The sequence below is a fragment of the Coregonus clupeaformis genome, chromosome 3 (genome assembly GCF_020615455.1).
Source record: "Coregonus clupeaformis isolate EN_2021a chromosome 3, ASM2061545v1, whole genome shotgun sequence".
Lineage (NCBI taxonomy): Eukaryota > Metazoa > Chordata > Actinopteri > Salmoniformes > Salmonidae > Coregonus > Coregonus clupeaformis.
The window spans coordinates 29,275,106-29,294,052 of NC_059194.1; the positions used below are offsets into that span (position 1 = coordinate 29,275,106).

The 18,947-nt window shown below is 43.7% G+C and overlaps 2 protein-coding genes across 2 annotated transcripts in view; one reads left to right on the top strand and one right to left on the bottom strand.

Annotated features, from left to right (window-relative positions):
* Window positions 1–18,947, bottom strand: part of LOC121544127 (dedicator of cytokinesis protein 2-like) — a 180,323-nt gene that overhangs the window by 70,999 nt on the left and 90,377 nt on the right. The window lies entirely within an intron of this gene.
* The window catches only part of LOC121544095 (verprolin-like), a 29,422-nt gene that overhangs the window by 3,177 nt on the left and 7,298 nt on the right, over window positions 1–18,947 (top strand). Inside the window, exon 2 of the mRNA XM_041854114.2 lies at window positions 16,428–18,489. Coding sequence (XP_041710048.2) covers window positions 16,823–18,489 — 1,667 coding nt within the window. The 5' untranslated portion in view covers window positions 16,428–16,822. The remainder of the gene's footprint in view (window positions 1–16,427; window positions 18,490–18,947) is intronic.

An 18,947-nucleotide genomic window follows, 5' to 3' on the forward strand; every position in this document is an offset into this window, starting at 1 on the left:
TGGAGGACGAGCGGATTGCTGATGTCAACATTGTGAACCGAGTGCCCCATGGTGGCGCTGGGGTTATCGAATGGGCAGGCATACGCTACAGACAACGAACACAATGGCATTTTATCAATGGCAATTTGAATGCACAGAGATACCGTGACAAGATCCTGAGGCCCATTGTCATGCCATTCATCAGCCGCCATCACCTCATGTTTCATCATGATAATGCACAGCCCCATGTCGCAAGGATCTGTACACAATTCCTGGAAGCTGAAAAGGTCCCAGTTCTTCCATGGCCTGCATACTCGTCAGACATGTCACCCATTGAGCATGTTTGGGATGCTCTGAATTTTTTAAGGTATCTGTGACCAAGAGATGCATATCTGTATTCCCAGTCATGTGAAATCTATAGATTAGGGCCTAATTAATTTATTTCAATTGACTGATTTCCTTATATGAACTATATTTTTGTTCAGTGTAGATCCCAAGGTTAACTTAGAAGACGAAGCATAAACAAAGAGATGCTTACTGTAACTCAGTAAAATCTTTGAAATTGATGCATGTTGCGTTTATATTTTTCTTCAGTATACATGTAATCCTTTCCCCCCACTTATTTTCCTTGTCCCACTTCTGAATCCCTAATCCACACACACAAACACACACACACACACACACCCGCCAGGTCGTTTAAGAGGCAAGGCTAAATTTGACGTCCATCCAGGCAGCCAGGACGTCGGGAGATTATTTAAAAACTGGCCACTAGGGGGCAATGGTGAGCACTATAACAATTATGTAGGCTTGCAGTTTGCTAGGGTGTTGTGGACAGGGATGGTGGGTGGGTGTAAGACACAAGCTCCTGTTCCAAGGGTCGTGTGTTCAATCCCAGTGCTAAGCACTCGTTGTTGTTTTTTTACCCTATCCCAAACCTTAACCCTAACTTAACATTTCTGAATTAATGCCTAAACTTAACCGTCTAGTTGTTTCTGTTGTGAACCTATCCCAAACCTTAACTTAACATTTCTGAATTAATGGCTTAACTAAACCATTGAGTTGTTTCTGTTGTAATCATATCCCAAACCTTAACCCTTAACTTAACCTTTCTGAATTAATGGCTAAACTTAACCATCGAGTTGTTTCTGTTGTAACCCTATCCCTACATCAAAGGAGCTCTCACCAGAGACCTATACACTACAGTGTCCTGTTCTGTTAGTGGTCGAGAGCAAGGTTTGATTACTGTGCAGTAACGCATCCCTCACACACACACACATATGCACACACACACCCTCCCACCCACCCACACACACACTCTCCAGCCGCCAATTGGAGGGTAAAACATTCGGCTCACCTTGAAATGACAAGGGACTCGATTCACTGGATCTTTCAGCTCACTGTAACCACAACATGGACACACACAGTGTCACACACTCACTGTCAAACACAAACACACACACTTTGTCTGATCATTACTGTCCTGACACAGTGTCTCAGTGACTTGACACATGTTCAAAACTTTTTTTGTTAGATGCCTACAGGGCATTGTGTTAAAAATGTATTTTTTAAAATTCCAGCCAACTGTTCAGAAGCTCCTAAATCATTTGAAGCTGAGGCAATGTTTTTACCATTATGGCTATGTACTTCACACTTTCTATTTATCACTCTCGCTGTGTGTGTGTGTGTGTGTCTAATAGTGTGGTGACAGATGCTTTAAATGAAGCCCCCCCCCCCCCCACACACACCCCCGCTCTCTCTTTTCAGTCTGGCCTCTCTCTCAACTGTTCTCTTCACATTTCTACACACACACATACTCTCTCAGATCTCTCACATATCATCAGTTATTCTTCCCCTCCCTGAAAACGCTCCCTTCATCCTTCTATCCTCTGCTATACTTTATAGTCCTCCCTCTATCCTCCACTGTGCTTTGTTCCCCTACCGTTCTCCTCAGTCCATCTCCTCTTTTGCTTCAGTACCTCCTTCTCCTGCGTCTCCTTACTCATTCCCTGCACAGGATGACTCAATCTACACCACAGGATGTGTCTCAGTAAAGAGCAAACAGGTCTGCACAGTGTGTGTGTGTGTGTGTGTGTGTGTGTGTGTGTGTGTGTGTGTTAGAGAGAAAGATATAAATAAAACACTAGAGAAGCCGACCTTATCCTCAAAGCTTACTCATATATATATATATATATATATATAAATATATATATATATATATATATAAGGTTATATAAGATAAGATAAGGTTGGCTTCTCTAGTGTTATATTATATATACAGCTGTGGAAAAAATTAAGAGACAGGCACACATCATTCTACTGAATTAGGTACTGATTAGGTGATCACATGAACCACATCTTATTTAACGAGGAAAAGTATAAAAACCACTGCTGTGGTCATCACTATCCTCTTGCAATAGGACCAGCTGGATGGCAAAAACAGTGCTAATAGTACCTCAAAAGTAATATTAATCAAAAAATAACTATTGAACTTGCCAAAAGACTTGAAAAGGAAAGTTTTGAGTGAGGAAAAGAAGGGTTAAATTCTGGCTTTACTGGCAGAGGGATACAGTGAGCGTCAGGTTGCTTCCATCCTTAAAATTTCAAAGACGGTGGTTCATAAGAACAAGGTCAAGCAGCAGACATTGGAGACAACAAAGCTACAGACCGGCAGAGGGCGAAAACGACTCTCTACTGACCGGGATGACCGCCAACTAATTAGAATGTCACTCAACAACCGTAGGATGACATCAAGTGACCTACAAAAAGAATGGCAAACGGCAGCTGGGGTGAAATGCACAGCGAGGACGGTTCGAAACAGGCTCATAGGGACAGGGCTGAAGTCGTGCAAAGCTAGAAAAAAGCCCTTCATCAATGAGAAGCAAAGAAGAGCCAGGCTGAGTTGTAAAAGACCATAAGGATTGGACCGTAGAGGACTGGAGTAAGGTCATCTTCTCTGATGAGTCCAATTTTCAGCTTTGCCCAACACCTGGTCGTCTAATGGTTAGACGGAGACCTGGAGTGGCCTACAAGCCACAGTGTCTCGCACCCACTGTGAAATTTGGTGGAGGATCGGTGATGATCTGGGGGTGCTTCAGCAAGGCTGGAATCGGGCAGATTTGTCTTCGTGAAGGACGCATGAATCAAGCCACGTACAAGGTTGTCCTGGAAGAAAACTTGCTTCCTTTTGCTCTGGCATTGTTCCCCAACTCTGAGGATTGTTTTTTCCAGCAGGACAATGCGCCATGCCACACAGCCAGGTCAATCAAGGTGTGGATGGAGGACCACCAGATCAAGACCCTGTCATGGCCAGCCCAATCTCCAGACCTGAACCCTATTGAAAACGTCTGGAATGTGATCAAGAGGAAGATGGATGGTCACAAGCCATCAAACAAAGCCGAGCTGCTTGAATTTTTGCACCAGGAGTGGCATAAATTCACGCAACATCAATGTGAAAGACTGGTGGAGAGCATGCCAAGACGCATGAAAGCTGTGATTGAAAATCAGGGTTATTCCACCAAATATTGATTTCTGAACTCTTCCTAAGTTAAAACATTAATATTGTGTTGTTTAAAAATGAACATGAACTTATTTTCTTTGCATTATTCGAGGTCTGACAACACTGCATTTTTTTGTTATTTTGACCAGTTGTCATTTTCTGCAAATAAGTGCTCTAAATGACAATATTTTGGGGGGGAATTTGGGAGAAATGTTGTCAGTAGTTTATAGAATAAAACTAAAATGTTATTTTTACCCAAACACATACCTATAAATAGTACAACCAGAGAATATGATAATTTTGCAGTGGTCTCTTAATTTTTTTCGCACCTGTATATATATATATATAGTATCTCACAAAAGTGAGTACACCCCTCACATTTTTGTAAATATTTGAGTATATCTTTTCATGTGACAACACTGAAGAAATGACACTTTGCTACAATGTAAAGTAGTGAGTGTGCAGCTTGTATAACAGTGTAAATTTGCTGTCCCCTCAAAATAACTCAACACACAGCTATTAATGTCTAAACCGCTGGCAACAAAAGTGAGTACACACCTAAGTGAAAATGTCCAAATTGGGCCCAATTTGTCATTTTCCCTCCCCGGTGTCATGTGACTCGTTAGTGTTACAAGGTCTCAGGTGTGAATGGGGAGCAGGTGTGTTAAATTTGGTGTCATCGCTCTCACACTCCCTCATACTGGTCACTGGAAGTTCAACATGGCACCTCATGGCAAAGATCTCTCTGAGGATCTGAAAAAATGAATTGTTGCTCTACATAAAGATGGCCTGGGCTATAAGAAGATTGCCAAGACCCTGAAACTGAGCTACAGCACAGTGGCCAAGACCATACAGCGGTTTAACAGGACAGGTTCCACTCAGAACAGGCCTCGCCATGGTCGACCAAAGAAGTTGAGTGCACGTGCTCAGCGTCATATCCAGAGGTTGTCTTTGGGAAATAGACGTATGAGTGCTGCCAGCATTGCTGCAGAGGTTGAAGGGGTGGGGGGTCAGCCTGTCAGTGCTCAGACCATACGCCGCACACTGCATCAAATTGGTCTGCATGGCTGTCGTCCCAGAAGGAAGATGAGCATCTCTTCTAAAGATGATGCACAAGAAAGCCCGCAAACAGTTTGCTGAAGACAAGCAGACTAAGGACATGGATTACTGGAACCATGTCCTGTGGTCTGATGAGACCAAGATAAACTTATTTGGTTCAGATGGTGTCAAGCGTGTGTGGCGGCAACCAGGTGAGGAGTACAAAGACAAGTGTGTCTTGCCTACAGTCAAGCATGGTGGCGGGAGTGTCATGGTCTGGGGCTGCATGAGTGCTGCCGGCACTGGGGAGCTACAGTTCATTGAGGGAACCATGAATGCCAACATGTACTGTGACATACTGAAGCAGAGCATGATCCCCTCCCTTCGGAGACTGGGCCGCAGGGCAGTATTTCAAAATGATAACGACCCCAAACACACCTCCAAGACGACCATTGCCTTGCTAAAGAAGCTGAGGGTAAAGGTGATGGACTGGCCAAGCATGTCTCCAGACCTAAACCCTATTGAGCATCTGTGGAGCATCCTCAAACGGAAGGTGGAGGAGTGCAAGGTCTCTAACATCCACCAGCTCCGTGATGTCGTCATGGAGGAGTGGAAGAGGACTCCAGTGGCAACCTGTGAAGCTCTGGTGAACTCCATGCCCAAGAGGGTTAAGGCAGTGCTGGAAAATGATGGTGGCCACACAAAATATTGACACTTTGGGCCCAATTTTGACATTTTCACTTAGGGGTGTACTCACTTTTGTTGCCAGCGGTTTAGACATGAATGGCTGTGTGTTGTGTTATTTTGAGGGGACAGCAAATGTACACTGTTATACAAGCTGTACACTCACTACTTTACATTGTAGCAAAGTGTCATTTCTTCAGTGTTGTCACATGAAAAGATATACTCAAATATTTACAAAAATGTGAGGGGTGTCCTCACTTTTGTGAGATACTATATATATATATATATACGCACACAGCTCATTCGAAAAGTATTCAGACCCCTTCACTTTTTCCACATTTTACAGCCTTATTCTAAAATGGATTAAATAAATAAAAATCCTCTCAATCTACACACAATACCCCGTTTTGACAAAGCAAAAACAGAAATACCTTATACTTTTTGCTATGAGACTCAGATTCAGATTCTGATCAACTTGATTATAAAAACTTGATTATCCCACCAGGGGGAAATTAATTTGGTCATGTGCTTAAAAAGACAGTACATAAAACATGAAAACACAGAAACTACACAATATAATTCATTAAAAGTGCTATAGCTACACATTTAAAGTGAAGGTGCAATATGCTGTGTACTGGAGGGACCAACAGACTATCTATTATACAGCCTAATGGCTGTTGGAATAAAACAGTCCCCATATCTATCTGTTTTGATTTTGTTTTGAAGAAGTCTCTTGCCCCTTGTCCAGCTGCTGCTGTAACTGAGTTTTGAGTGAAGGGATGAGTACTGTCCTGTTAAACGCTTTCAAGTTTTAGGAGGATGAGTTTTGTGTACAGGTTGGTGGCTGATTCTTGATCTATACCAATTATCGTTCCCGCCGTCTTAATCAAGCGCTGAAGCTTGACTTGGTCTTACACTTGCATGTTTCAAAACACGCATATGAGGCCAAAGGACAGCACACTCTGCAGGACAGATTTATAGAACATTTGTAAGATATGGCGGTCGACATTAAAATGGTTCAGTTTGCAAAAGAAAAACGTTCTCTGTTGCAATTTCTTTATCTTTGCAAAGGCACAGTCATTGAATTTCAGTTAATTGTCTATTTCGATTACCAGGTATTTATATGTGGTCACTTTATCGACTGATTCCCCATTGATCTTCATAGGGGGTAGTGGAGTTTTGTTCCTTCTGAAATCAATTTCCATCTCTTTTGTTTTCTTATCGTTTATTTCAAGAAAGTTATCTGCGCACCACTGGACAAACTTTGCAATTTCTCTGTTAAAACCTTGAAGAGAGGCTTGGTCTGGGGGGAGGAAACCTACAACAGCGGTGTCATCTGCATATTTAAAGAATTTGTGGGCTGAGTCGGAGGCTTGAAAATCGTTTGTGTACAGTGTGTACAGTATCGGTGAAAGTACGCAACCTTGAGGGGCTCCCGTATTCACCGTTCTAGATGTAGAGATGGCGGAGTTAAACTTCACTTGATGAGTATGGTTCACAAGGAAACTATTAATCCACTTGATCAGTAGAGAGTTGACACCCAAATGCACCAGCTTATTCACCAGTAGGTGGGGTTGGGTGGTGTTAAATGCACTACTGAAGTCAAATAATATAATTTTCACTAGGCTATTTGCCTTTTGTAAATGTTCATAGATATTGTTCAGCATGCCCAGTAACGCATCATCAACACCCCTGCAGGCACGATAGGTGAATTGGTTTGGATCTAATTGGGATGAGAGACGAGAGAGAATTTGTTTTTGAATTCTTTTTTCAAAACATTTCATAGGTACAGGTGTCAGGACTACAGGGCATAAATCTTTCTTTTCTTTTGGCCTGTTGTTTTTAGGTACTAGGAAAATCAGCGACTTCTTCCATAAGACTGGAATCACCCCACTGTTCAGTGATGGCTGGAACAGCTTCTGGAACGGTAATGCGAGCTGGTCTGCGCATGCCTGAAGTGCCATGCTGCTGACGCCGTCTGGACGATATGATTTTCGTGGGTTGACACGTTGAAAGTATTGCTTGACGTCATTTACAGAGATCTGTATATCAACAGGTGGTATGCTGTCTGTACTGTCCAAGGCCACTTTCTGCTACGATGTAAAATCACACATGTCAAACCTACAATAGAAACTGTTCAAATCATTTGCAAAAGCAAGGTCATTTTCGATGGTCATAAAATGTCTCTTTGGTTTGTAGCCTGTGATGGTTTGTAGCCCTTGCCAGGCTTTCCTACTGAACTTGTCCTTGAAAAGGTTTTCTAATTTGTCTTTGTATGCTGCCTTGCACTCCTTGATTTTGCTTTTGAGTCGCCTCTGAATATTTTTCCTTTCCTCTTTACTGCCACCTGATTTAAACACAATTTTTTTCTGGTTGAGGAGCTCTTTTAATTCCTGAGTTACACACGGTTTATTATTGGAGAAGATGTTGACTTTCTTTTTGGGAATAATGAGATCCTCACAGAAACGGATGTACTCAGAGACAGTATCCGCTGCCTCTTCCAGGTCATAGGAGCTGTCCGTCAGGGCCGCCCAGTCAGTGGACTCAGAACAGTCCTGGAGGACTTCACTAGCTTCAGGAGTCCAGCTGTTCATCTCCACCTTTTTAGCCTTCTCTCGCTGCAAACACAGTTTGTAGACTGGGATGTGCTGAACCATGTTATGATCCGAACCCCCAAGATTGGGTAGTGCCTTGGAAAAATATGCACCTGGGATGTTACCATAACGGAGGTCCAGACCGGCTTCATTTTGGGGAAGACATGTAACATATTGCTGATATGATGGTAAGTGTTTAGATAGACTGCACGTGATAACGTCTCCCATAATCAGCTTTACTGCTTCAGGTGACTCTGTCTCAGCCTGGGATAAAAGGTCATGGATCAAGTCGGTAGCTATTTGGGTGTTGAAATTGAGCTCAGGTGCATCCTGTTTCCATTGATCATCCTTGAGATGTTTCTACAACTTGACTGGAGTCCACCTGGGGTAAATTCAATTGATTTGACATGATTTAGAAAGGCACACACCTGTCTATATAAGGTGACACCGTTGACAGTGCATGTCAGAGCAAAAACCAAGCCATGAGGTCGAAGGAATTGTCTGTCGAGCTCCGAGACAGGATTGTGTCGAGGCACACATCTGAGGAAGGGCAACAAAACATTTCTGCAGCATCCCCAACAACACAGTGGCCTCCAATAATCTTAAATGGAAGAAGTTTGGAACCACCACGACTCTTCCTAGAGCTTGCTGCCTGGCCAAACTGAGCAATATGTGGAGAAGGGCCTTGGTCAGGGAAGTGACCAAGAACCCGATGGTAACTCTGACAGTGCTCCAGAGTTCCTCTGTGGAGATGGGAGAAACTTCCAGAAGGACAACCATCTCTACAGCACCCCACCAATCAGTTATTTATGGTAGAGTGGCCAGATGGACGTCACTCCTCAGTAAAAGGCACATGACAGCCCGCTTGGAGTTTGCCAAAAGGCACCTAAAGGACTCTCAGACCATGAGAAACAAGATTATCTGATCCTTTGGCTTGAATGCCAAGCGTCACGTCTGGAGGAAACCAGGCACAGCTCATCACCTGGCCAATACCATCCCTACTAGTCAGGATCGAGGGAAAGATGAATGGAGCAAAGTACAGATAGATCCTTGATGAAAACCTGATCCACAGCGCTCAGGACCTCAGACTGGGGCGAAGGTTCACCTTCCAACAGGACAATGACCCTAAGCACACAGCCAAGACAACGCAGGAGTGGCTTCGGGATAAGTCTCTGAATGTCCTTGAGTGACCCAGAAAAGCCCGGAATAGAACCCGTTCAAACATCTCTGGAGAGACCTGAAAATAGCTGTGCAGCGACGCTCCCCATCCAACCTGACAGAGCTTGAGAAGATCTGCAGAGAAGAATGGGAGAAAGTCCCCAAATACAGGTGTTTCAAGTTTGTAGCGTCATACCCAAGAAGACTCGAGGCTGCAATCGCTGCCAAAGGTACTTCAACAAAGTACTGACTAAAGGGTCTGAATACTTACACTACTGGTCAAAAGTTTTAGAACACCTACTCATTCAAGGGTTTTTCTTTCTTTTTACTATTTTCTACATTGTAGAATAATAGTGAAGACATCAAAACTATGAAATAACACATATGGAATCATTTAGTAACCAAAAAATATTTAAATAAATCAAACTATATTTTTAATTTGAGATTCAAATAGCCACCCTTTGCCTTGATGACAGCTTTGCACATGCTTGGCATTCTCTCAACCAGCTTCATGGTGTGCCTTCTTAAAAGTTAATTTGTGGAATTTCTTTCCTTCTAAATGCGTATGAGCCAATCAGTTGTGTTGTGACAAGGTAGGGGTGGTATACAGAAGATAGCCCTATTTGGTAAAAGACCAAGTCCATATTACGGCAAGAACAGCTCAAATAAGCAAAGAGAAAAGACAGTCCATCCTTACTTTAAGACATGAAGGTCAGTCAATCTGGAACATTTCAAGAACTTGAAAGGAGGTGTTATGGTGTGGGGGTGCTTTGCTGGTGACACTGTCTGTGAATTATTTAGATTTCAAGGCACACTCAACCAGCATGGCTACCACAGCATTCTGCAGTTATATGCCATCCCATCTGGTTTGGGCTTAGTGGGACTATCATTTGTTTTTCAACAGGACAATGACCCAACACACCTCCAGGCTGTGTAAGGGCTATTTTACCAAGAAGGAGAGTGAATGAGTGCTGCATCAGATGACCTGGCCTCCACAATCGCCCGACCTCAACCAAATTGAGATGGTTTGGGATGAGTCGGACCGCAGAGTGAAGGAAAAGCAGCCAACAAGTGCTCAGCCTATGTGGGAACTCCTTCAAGACTGTTGGAAAAGCATTCCTGGTGAAGCTGGTTGAGAGAATGCCAAGAGTGTGCAAAGCTGTCATCAAGGCAAAGGGTGGCTATTTGACGAATCTCAAATGTAACAAATACTTTGATTTGTTTAACACTTTTATGTGTTATAAATGTGTTATTTCATAGTTCTGATGTCTTCACTATTATTCTATAATGTAGAAAATAGTAAAAATAAAGAAAAACCCTTGAATGACAAGGTGTGTCCAAACCCTTGACTGGTACTGTATACTGAACAAAAATCTAAACGCAACATGCAACAATTTCATTGATTTTACATTTATATTTACGTCATTTAGCAGACGCTCTTATCCAGAGCGACTTACAGTTAGTGAGTGCATACATTATTTATTTTTTATTTTTCATACTGGCCCCCCGTGGGAATCGAACCCACAACCCTGGCGTTGCAAATGCCATGCTCTACCAACTGAGCTACATCCCATTTTACTGAGTTACAGTTCATATGAGGAAATCAGTCAATTAAAATAAACTAATTAGGCCCTAATCTATGGATTTCAAATGACTGGGTATACAGATATGCATCTGTTGCTCAAAGATACCTTTAAAGAAAAAATAGGGCTCACAATGGGCCTCAGGATCTCGTCATGGTATTTTTGTGCATTGAAATTGCCATTGATGAAATGCAATTGTGTTCATTGTTCGTAGCTTATGCCTGCCCATACCGTAACCCCACCACCATCATGGGACACTCTGTTCACAACATTGACATCAGCAAACTGCTCACCCACACAACGCCATACACTGTAGTCGTGAGGCCAGTTGGATGTACTGCCAAAATTCTAAAAACCTGTTTTTGCTTTGTCATTATGGGGTATTGTGTGTAGTTTAAGGAGGGGGAAGATTTCATCAATTTTAGAATAAAGCTGTAACGTAACAAAATGTGGGAAAAGGGAAGGGGTCTGAATACTTTCCAAATGCACTGTGTGTATGTATATATATGTGTGTGTGTATAAGCTTTGAGGATAAGGTCGGCTGCTCTATTGATAGTAACCAGGGTTCAAAGGTCAGGCTCAAGGGTTTGTATGCTGGCTATTGACGAAAGGGTAAAGCAAGACATGGCAGGTCAGGACACACACCATATTGTACAGTAGATACAGAATAATAGGAACAGACGTGTGTGTGGAGATTGATTAGATTCTCTGCAGCAGCAGGTGTCTGAATGTGTGTGACTGAGGAAAGACTATTCCAAAAAAATTAACTACAGAGAAATGACTTTAAATAGAGTTAAACAGTCCAAGTCCCACAGCCAAGTCTCTCAGGACTCACGCACAAAATATTCATCTTCTCAATATGCCTCTCTCTCTCACACAGACTCTCGTAAGATGTCCTTGCCAGACTTTTCAAAAAACGAAATATCTCTGTCAAAACATTTATCTGCAGAAACAGTATGCCTTTCAGAAACGAACATGTACATACTGCCATGTACTCATGTACACTCACGCAAACGTTCACGCACGCACGCACGCACACACAAACACACAAACACAAAGGTCGACACGATTGCCCGTCACGCTGAGTCTTGACCCGTTATACTTCCTGTCATGGGACACCTGTTGCCATGGTAGCAGTTAGTAATGGGTGGTGTCTGATGCTAGCACCCCTCGGTCAGAGGCTAATGAGGCCATTAGCGCTGCATGCTAACATGCTAACGACATCTCACAAGCCTCCCAGACAGACACACACTGACACCTCCCACCCGGGCACTTCCTTTCTCAGAGAGAACCTAAAAACCCTTTAAAAACATGAATGATATGTATATATGAGTATATTCTGGACTCTGACATTGCTCGTTCTGATATTATAATTTTTTTATTTTTTGTTTTTTATTGCTAGGTAATAAAAAGCATTTTGCTGCACCTGTGAAAAAATCAGAAACGGTACATTCAGTGTGTGTATGGTGGGGGTGTCGCAAATGGCACACTGTTACCTATATAGTGTAGACCTACTATAAAGGGCATAGGGCAAGTCATCATAACCACTGCATTGCTTGACGACTTTTGACGTAAAAAATGAGTGCTGCGAAAATGAGAAAAGTGGACTCTGAATGTCGTGTGTCAGAGGAATAAATGCGAACTTTGAAATAACAGAGGAACTTCTTGCGATGGAATCAATGATGGGAACAACCAGGGCCTCTGACTTATATGACAGGGTGTCTGCCTGATTGGAAAAAAATGAATCTATCGTGGAGCAAACTGACAAACGTCACAACATATGGTTCACCAAATCTAAAAGTATTTCGCCATGTGTGGGAACTGAGTGGGGAGATAGGTATGTTCCTTGATACTGTTGGTAAAGCTGACGACTTCTCCGAGTTGAAAGACAGACTGGAAGGGCGACTTTGCTTTCGGTGCAGACATATAGGGGCATCTGAACGATCTAAATGTGAAACTGCAGGGAAATTGTGTTTGAACTGTTTTCTAACGTGAAAGCATTCAAGCCCAAACTTATGTTGTTCTCCAGACAAATGAGCAGCCGGTCTCTTGCTCATTTTCTGACACTGGCCGCACTGAACTGGCCCACATCGCAGTGCTGCACTGAGACATACAGTAGTACTTTGATCAACCTGCATGCTGAGTTTTCCCGCCGCTTCTCAGACTTCACCAAGATTGAGACTGAGCTGGAGCTTGTATCATGCCCCGTCTTTCGACAGTGAGAAAGCACCACCAGACACACAATTGGAGCTAATCGACATCCAATGTGACAGCGCTTTGAAGAAGTACAAAACAGCAACAATAGACCAGTTCTATGGCTCACTAAATGAAACAAAGTTTCCAAACATTAAAAGGCACACCCAAAGGATGCTTGTTTTATTCGGGTCCACATGTGTGTGTGAACAAACGTTCTCAGTCATGAATTACAACAAATCCTATCACAGGTCAAATTTAACAAATTGCCACTTGTCAGCTGTTCTGAGAATCTCTACATCAAAGATGACACCAGACTTTGATGCCCTTGCCAAGAGAGGTGACCAGACCCATTGTTCACATTAAGACTTGAATAACCGTGACTGGGGTAGGCAAGGATTATGCTTTTTCATGGTGATGGTTATGCAGTGAGAATTATCCAGCAATGCACTTGGATACAGGTAATAACTAATCAGTCAGATTTGGGCTGAGGTGATTGGATAACTGTAAATACAGTGAGGGAAAAAAGTATTTGATCCCCTGCTGATTTTGTACGTTTGCCCACTGACAAAGAAAGTATCAGCATATTATTTGAATGGTAGGTTTATTTGAACAGTGAGAGACAGAATAACAACAAAAAAATCCAGAAAAATGCATGTCAAAAATGTTATTAATTGATTTGCATTTTAATGAGGGAAATAAGTATTTGACCCCCTCTCAATCAGAAAGATTTCTGGCTCCCAAGTGTCTTTTATACAGGTAACGAGCTGAAATTAGGAGCACACTCTTAAAGGGAGTGCTCCTAATCTCAGCTTGTTACCTGTATAAAAGACAACTGTCCACAGAAGCAATCAATCAATCAGATTCCAAACTCTCCACCATGGCCAAGACCAAAGAGCTCTCCAAGGATGTCAGGGACAAGATTGTAGACCTACACAAGGCTGGAATGGGCTACAAGACCATCGCCAAGCAGCTTGGTGAGAAGGTGACAACAGTTGGTGCGATTATTCGCAAATTGAAGAAACACAAAAGAACTGTCAATCTCCCTCGGCCTGGGGCTCAATGCAAGATCTCACCTCGTGGAGTTGCAATGATTATGAGAACGGTGAGGAATCAGCCCAGAACTACACGGGAGGATCTAGTCAATGATCTCAAGGCAGCTGGGACCATAGTCACCAAGAAAATAATTGGTAACACACTACGCCGTGAAGGACTGAAATCCTGCAGCGCCCGCAAGGTCCCCCTGCTCAAGAAAGCACATATACAGGCCCGTCTGAAGTTTGCCAATGAACATCTGAATGATTCAGAGGAGAACTGGGTGAAAGTGTTGTGGTCAGATGAGACCAAAATCGAGCTCTTTGGCATCAACTCAACTCACCGTGTTTGGAGGAGGAGGAATGCTGCCTATGACCCCAAGAACACCATCCCCACCGTCAAACATGGAGGTGGAAACATTTTGCTTTGGGGGTGTTTTTCTGCTAAGGGGACAGGACAACTTCACCGCATCAAAGGGACGATGGACGGGGCCATGTACCGTCAAATCTTGGGTGAGAACCTGCTTCCCTCAGCCAGGGCATTGAACATGGGTTGTGGATGGGTATTCCAGCATGACAATGACCCAAAACACACAGCCAAGGCAACAAAGGAGTGGCTCAAGAAGAAGCACATTAAGGTCCTGGAGTGGCCTAGCCAGTCTCCAGACATTAATCCCATAGAAAATCTGTGGAGGGAGCTGAAGGTTCGAGTTGCCAAACGTCAGCCTCGAAACCTTAATGACTTGGAGAAGATCTGCAAAGAGGAGTGGGACAAAATCCCTCCTGAGATGTGTGCAAACCTGGTGGCCAACTACAAGAAACGTCTGACCTCTGATTGCCAACAAGGGTTTTGCCACCTAGTACTAAGTCATGTTTTGCAGAGGGGTCAAATACTTATTTCCCTCATTAAAATGCAAATCAATTTATAACATTTTTGACATGCGTTTTTCTGGATTTTGTTGTTGTTATTCTGTCCCTCACTGTTCAAATAAACCTACCATTAAAATTATAGACTGATCATGTCTTTGTCAGTGGGCAAACGTACAAAATCAGCAGGGGATCAAATACTTTTTTCCCTCACTGTATGTCTCACAATGGAGATGAGAATTGTTCCTTAATATGCTTTAAAAAACAGACCATCCCAAATGAAACGGATGCTATTACCATATGTTTCACTCAAATTTTAGAATAGTTTTTTTACACATCTGCTGTTACATTTTGCATGTATCAAGTCATATAATATACAGTTGAAGTCGGAAGTTTATATACACTTAGGTTGGAGTCATTAAAACTTGTTTTTCAACCACTCCACAAATTTCTTGTTAACAAACTATAGTAATTTTTCCCAACAATTGTTTACAGACAGATTATTTCACTTATAATTCACTGTATCACAATTCCAGTTGGTCAGAAGTTTACATACACTAAGTTGACTGTGCCTTTAAACAGCATGGAAAATTCCAGAAAATGATGTCATGGCTTTAGAAGCTTCTGATAGGCTAATTTACATAATTTGAGTCAATTGGAGGTGTACCTGTGGATGTCTTTCAAGGCCTTCACACTCAGTGCCACTTTGCTTGACATCATGGGAAAATCAAAAGAAATCAGCCAAGACCTCAGAAAAAAAAATGGTAGACCTCCACAAGTCTGGTTCATCCTTGGGAGCAATTTCCAAATGCCTGAAGGTACCACGTTCATCTGTACAAACAATAGTACGCAAGTATAAACACCATGGGACCACGCAGCCGTCATACCGCTCAGGAAGGAGACGCTTTCTGTCTCCTAGAGAAGAACGTACTTTAGTGCGAAAAGTGCAAATCAATCCCAGAACAACAGCAAAGGACCTTGTGAAGATGCTGGAGGAAACATGTACAAAAGTATCTATAACCACAGTAAAACGAGTCCTATATCGACATAACCTGAAAGGACGCTCAGCAAGGAAGAAGCCACTGCTCCAAATACTAATTGAGTGTATGTAAACTTCTGACCCACTGGGAATGTGATGAAATAAATAAAAGCTGAAATAAATCATTCTCTCTATTATTATTCTGACATTTCACATTCTTAAAATAATGTGGTGATCCTAAATGGCCTCAGACAGGGAATTTTTACTAGGATTAAATGTCAGAAATTGTGAAAAACTGAGTTCAAATGTATTTGGCTAAGGTGTATGTAAACTTCTGACTTCAACTGTATATCTATTTTTAAGTTTGCATATTGTGACTGTAAGTTTGATTGTACTTTACAAGGGTAAAGATGCAGGATCTGTGTGTGTTTGACTGTGTCAATCTGTCAATTTTGTGAAAATGTTGTGAAAAATGTGTTCACAAAAAACAAGGGGAGAGATGGTACAAGGGTAGAATTGTTCTGCAAGCATATGTACACCTACAGTACACTAGTAGCTGCGTGTCAATGAGAAAATGAATAAAGGCTTCACATGTTTTGTCACGCATATAGTATGTGGCCCTTCACTTGGTTTCAAAAACTCAATGTGGCCCTTGAGCCAAAAGGTTTGCCCATATAGGGTGTCATTTGGGACACCTGGAGTGGAGAGAGTGATTATGGAGTGATATGAAGGTATTGACCAGTCTGCAGCCATGCAGCAGGTGAAGTGGTACTGGAGCTGTAATGGTTTCAGCTAAACCAGTCTCTTCTCTTCTTTCCGCAGAGTGAAAAAGAGATGGATGAAAGAACTGCTACACCTTTATTCTCTCATCCAATAAAAAACGGAATCACATGTTCATTAATGACCCAGAGGCATGAGGACCAATCGTCAGACTGAATGGTGATGTCATACTAGTGACAGAGGCGGAATTGTGACCACCATGGATTCTATGGCAAATTATTAACAGTACTCTCACACACTAACTCATACATCTCTCTCTCTCTCTCTCTCTCTCTCTCTCGCTCTCTCTCTCTGTAACACTCTTCACACTTGGATAAAACAGAGACCAGTAACTCATCTCTCCACTCAGATATAAGACCGCCTCCCCCCACTGTGATGTCACAGAGTGGCTCCTCCTCTTCCAGCTCCTCTGGGGGCTGAGCCAATCGGCTGGGGCTATGGGTAGAAGGGTGGCTTATCCGACCAATCCAGTGCCTGCGCTGGGGGTGCCCCTGGCGGGGGGGCGATGGGGGCCGCTGTGCAGCGTGGGGGTGCAGACCTCCCCTGGCCTTAGGACCCTCCCGTCAATCAAACTCAACCAGCCAACCAGCACGCAGCACCCAGAGACAAGGTGGCGCAACAACCATGTCACCACGGCATTGACCATGCCCTCGGAAACAGTTTTTTTGTGTGACTCGGGCAGCAGTGGCGGCAGAGGTGGATTTGCCGTTTCCAAGGAGACAAGTCAGAATGCGATCAACAGTCTGACACTGGACGACATGGGGTCAAAGGGGTCAGGGGGTGGGATCTACTGTCAGATCAAAGCCATAAGGACTAATCCCAGGGAGTCTGGTCACAGGCCTAGCGGGAAACGGACGTCTCGATACACCAATGGTAGTGTGGTCGCCCCTGAGGTGGTGGGCGGGGTATGTACTGAGGGTGCTGAGGGGAACGAGCCAATCAGAGAGAGGAGGAGGGTCCAGTCACTGAGAGGGGAAGAGTCTCGCCCTGTGCTGAGGTCAGGGAGTGTGTCTCAGTCTGTGAGCTCTCATGCCACGCCTCCAAGGCCCTGTAGAATGATGACATCATCATCGCCCCGCCTCTGTGGAACCTGTGGGCGTAGACAGTCCCAGGTCCCACCCACTTGCATGGCAACTGCATGCCGCAGGCGAGCGGCCAATAAGTTCACAGAAAGCCAGACCCTCCCGAATCCTCCCCGGAAACAGTCCGTACTCCCCAACCAGAACCGGAAAGACTCCCCTGTACTGAACACACACACACACACACCACCAACCCAACACAAAACTCTGAAGAACACTCAAACACAAACTCAGACATTGCCCTCTCCACACACAACCCAAAAGACACACACGCTCACGAAAGATTCACCTGTGCCCACATGCTCCAACACTAAGGATACACAACACACACATACAGACCCAGAACCCAGGTTACCCAGGTTACATCAGAAAGAAACACACACTCAGACAACAGACACACACTCACACACCACAGAGAAACACACATCTACGCAAAACAAATCCACAAAAAATCGATATACTCCAGCTATACAGCCTTTTCCAGACAAAAACACAGACATGTCATCTGACAACCAACACACACCACCAAACTCATCTATACAAGTCACCCCCAAGCCACCACCCCCAGTCCTCCTCACAGGCAAAAAATCCTTGGCTACGGCCCCTCTCTCACCTAAAAACTCCCCCAACCCCCCCCACCCTGTCCAGGTGAACCCAAAACCAGCACACCCTGTAATTCAGACCCAACCCAAACATACACCCCTCACCCCCTCCCTGCTCCCCAAAATACCTCCAGCACAGCCAATCAAAATAGAAGACTCCAAAACCCCTGCCCCATCAAAAGATGCAAATGCTCTGCATGCTCCCAATGTGGCCCCACATTGCAATGGGGCACCAAGGGGTCTGGCAGGGGTACAGTCAGGCGTCCAGGTGGGGGTTACAGGTGGGATACAGGGCTGTGTGTCGGGGGGCCTCCACCGACATCTTCACAGCGTGGAGGAGAGTCTGCTCTCCAACCAGGAGAAGATCAAAGTCCTCCTCAACGTTATCCAAGACCTGGAGAAGAGCAAGGCCCTCAGCGAAGGGTGAGAAAGGGGGGGAGCAGGGAAGGAGGAGTGTGTGTGTGTTTGTGTGTGTGTATGCGTGTGTGCGTGTGTGTGTGTGTGTGTGTGTGTGTGTGTGTGTGAGTGAGTGAGAGAAAGGGTGAAAGAGAGAGGAAGAGTTAAAGAGAAAGGGAGAGTGAAAGGGAGAGTGAGTGAGAGAGAGACTGATTGAGTGTGCAAGAGAGGGAGAAAGGATGGTGTGTGAGAATGTATTGGAGTACCACGGCAGGATCTGTGTGTGTTTAACTCCAATGTAAACTGACATGCTTTCAACTTTGTAATGAACTTTAAATGTCAGGTCATGGAAGTATTGCAGGGGCTGTGATGTACTGTATGCAGTAAGTTATTGCTGCAGTATGACAGAGCACAGCAGAACATCCATAGGGATATGTGTGCAGAACTCCTTTCTAAACCCTGCTGTATAAAAGTAAATATCAGTT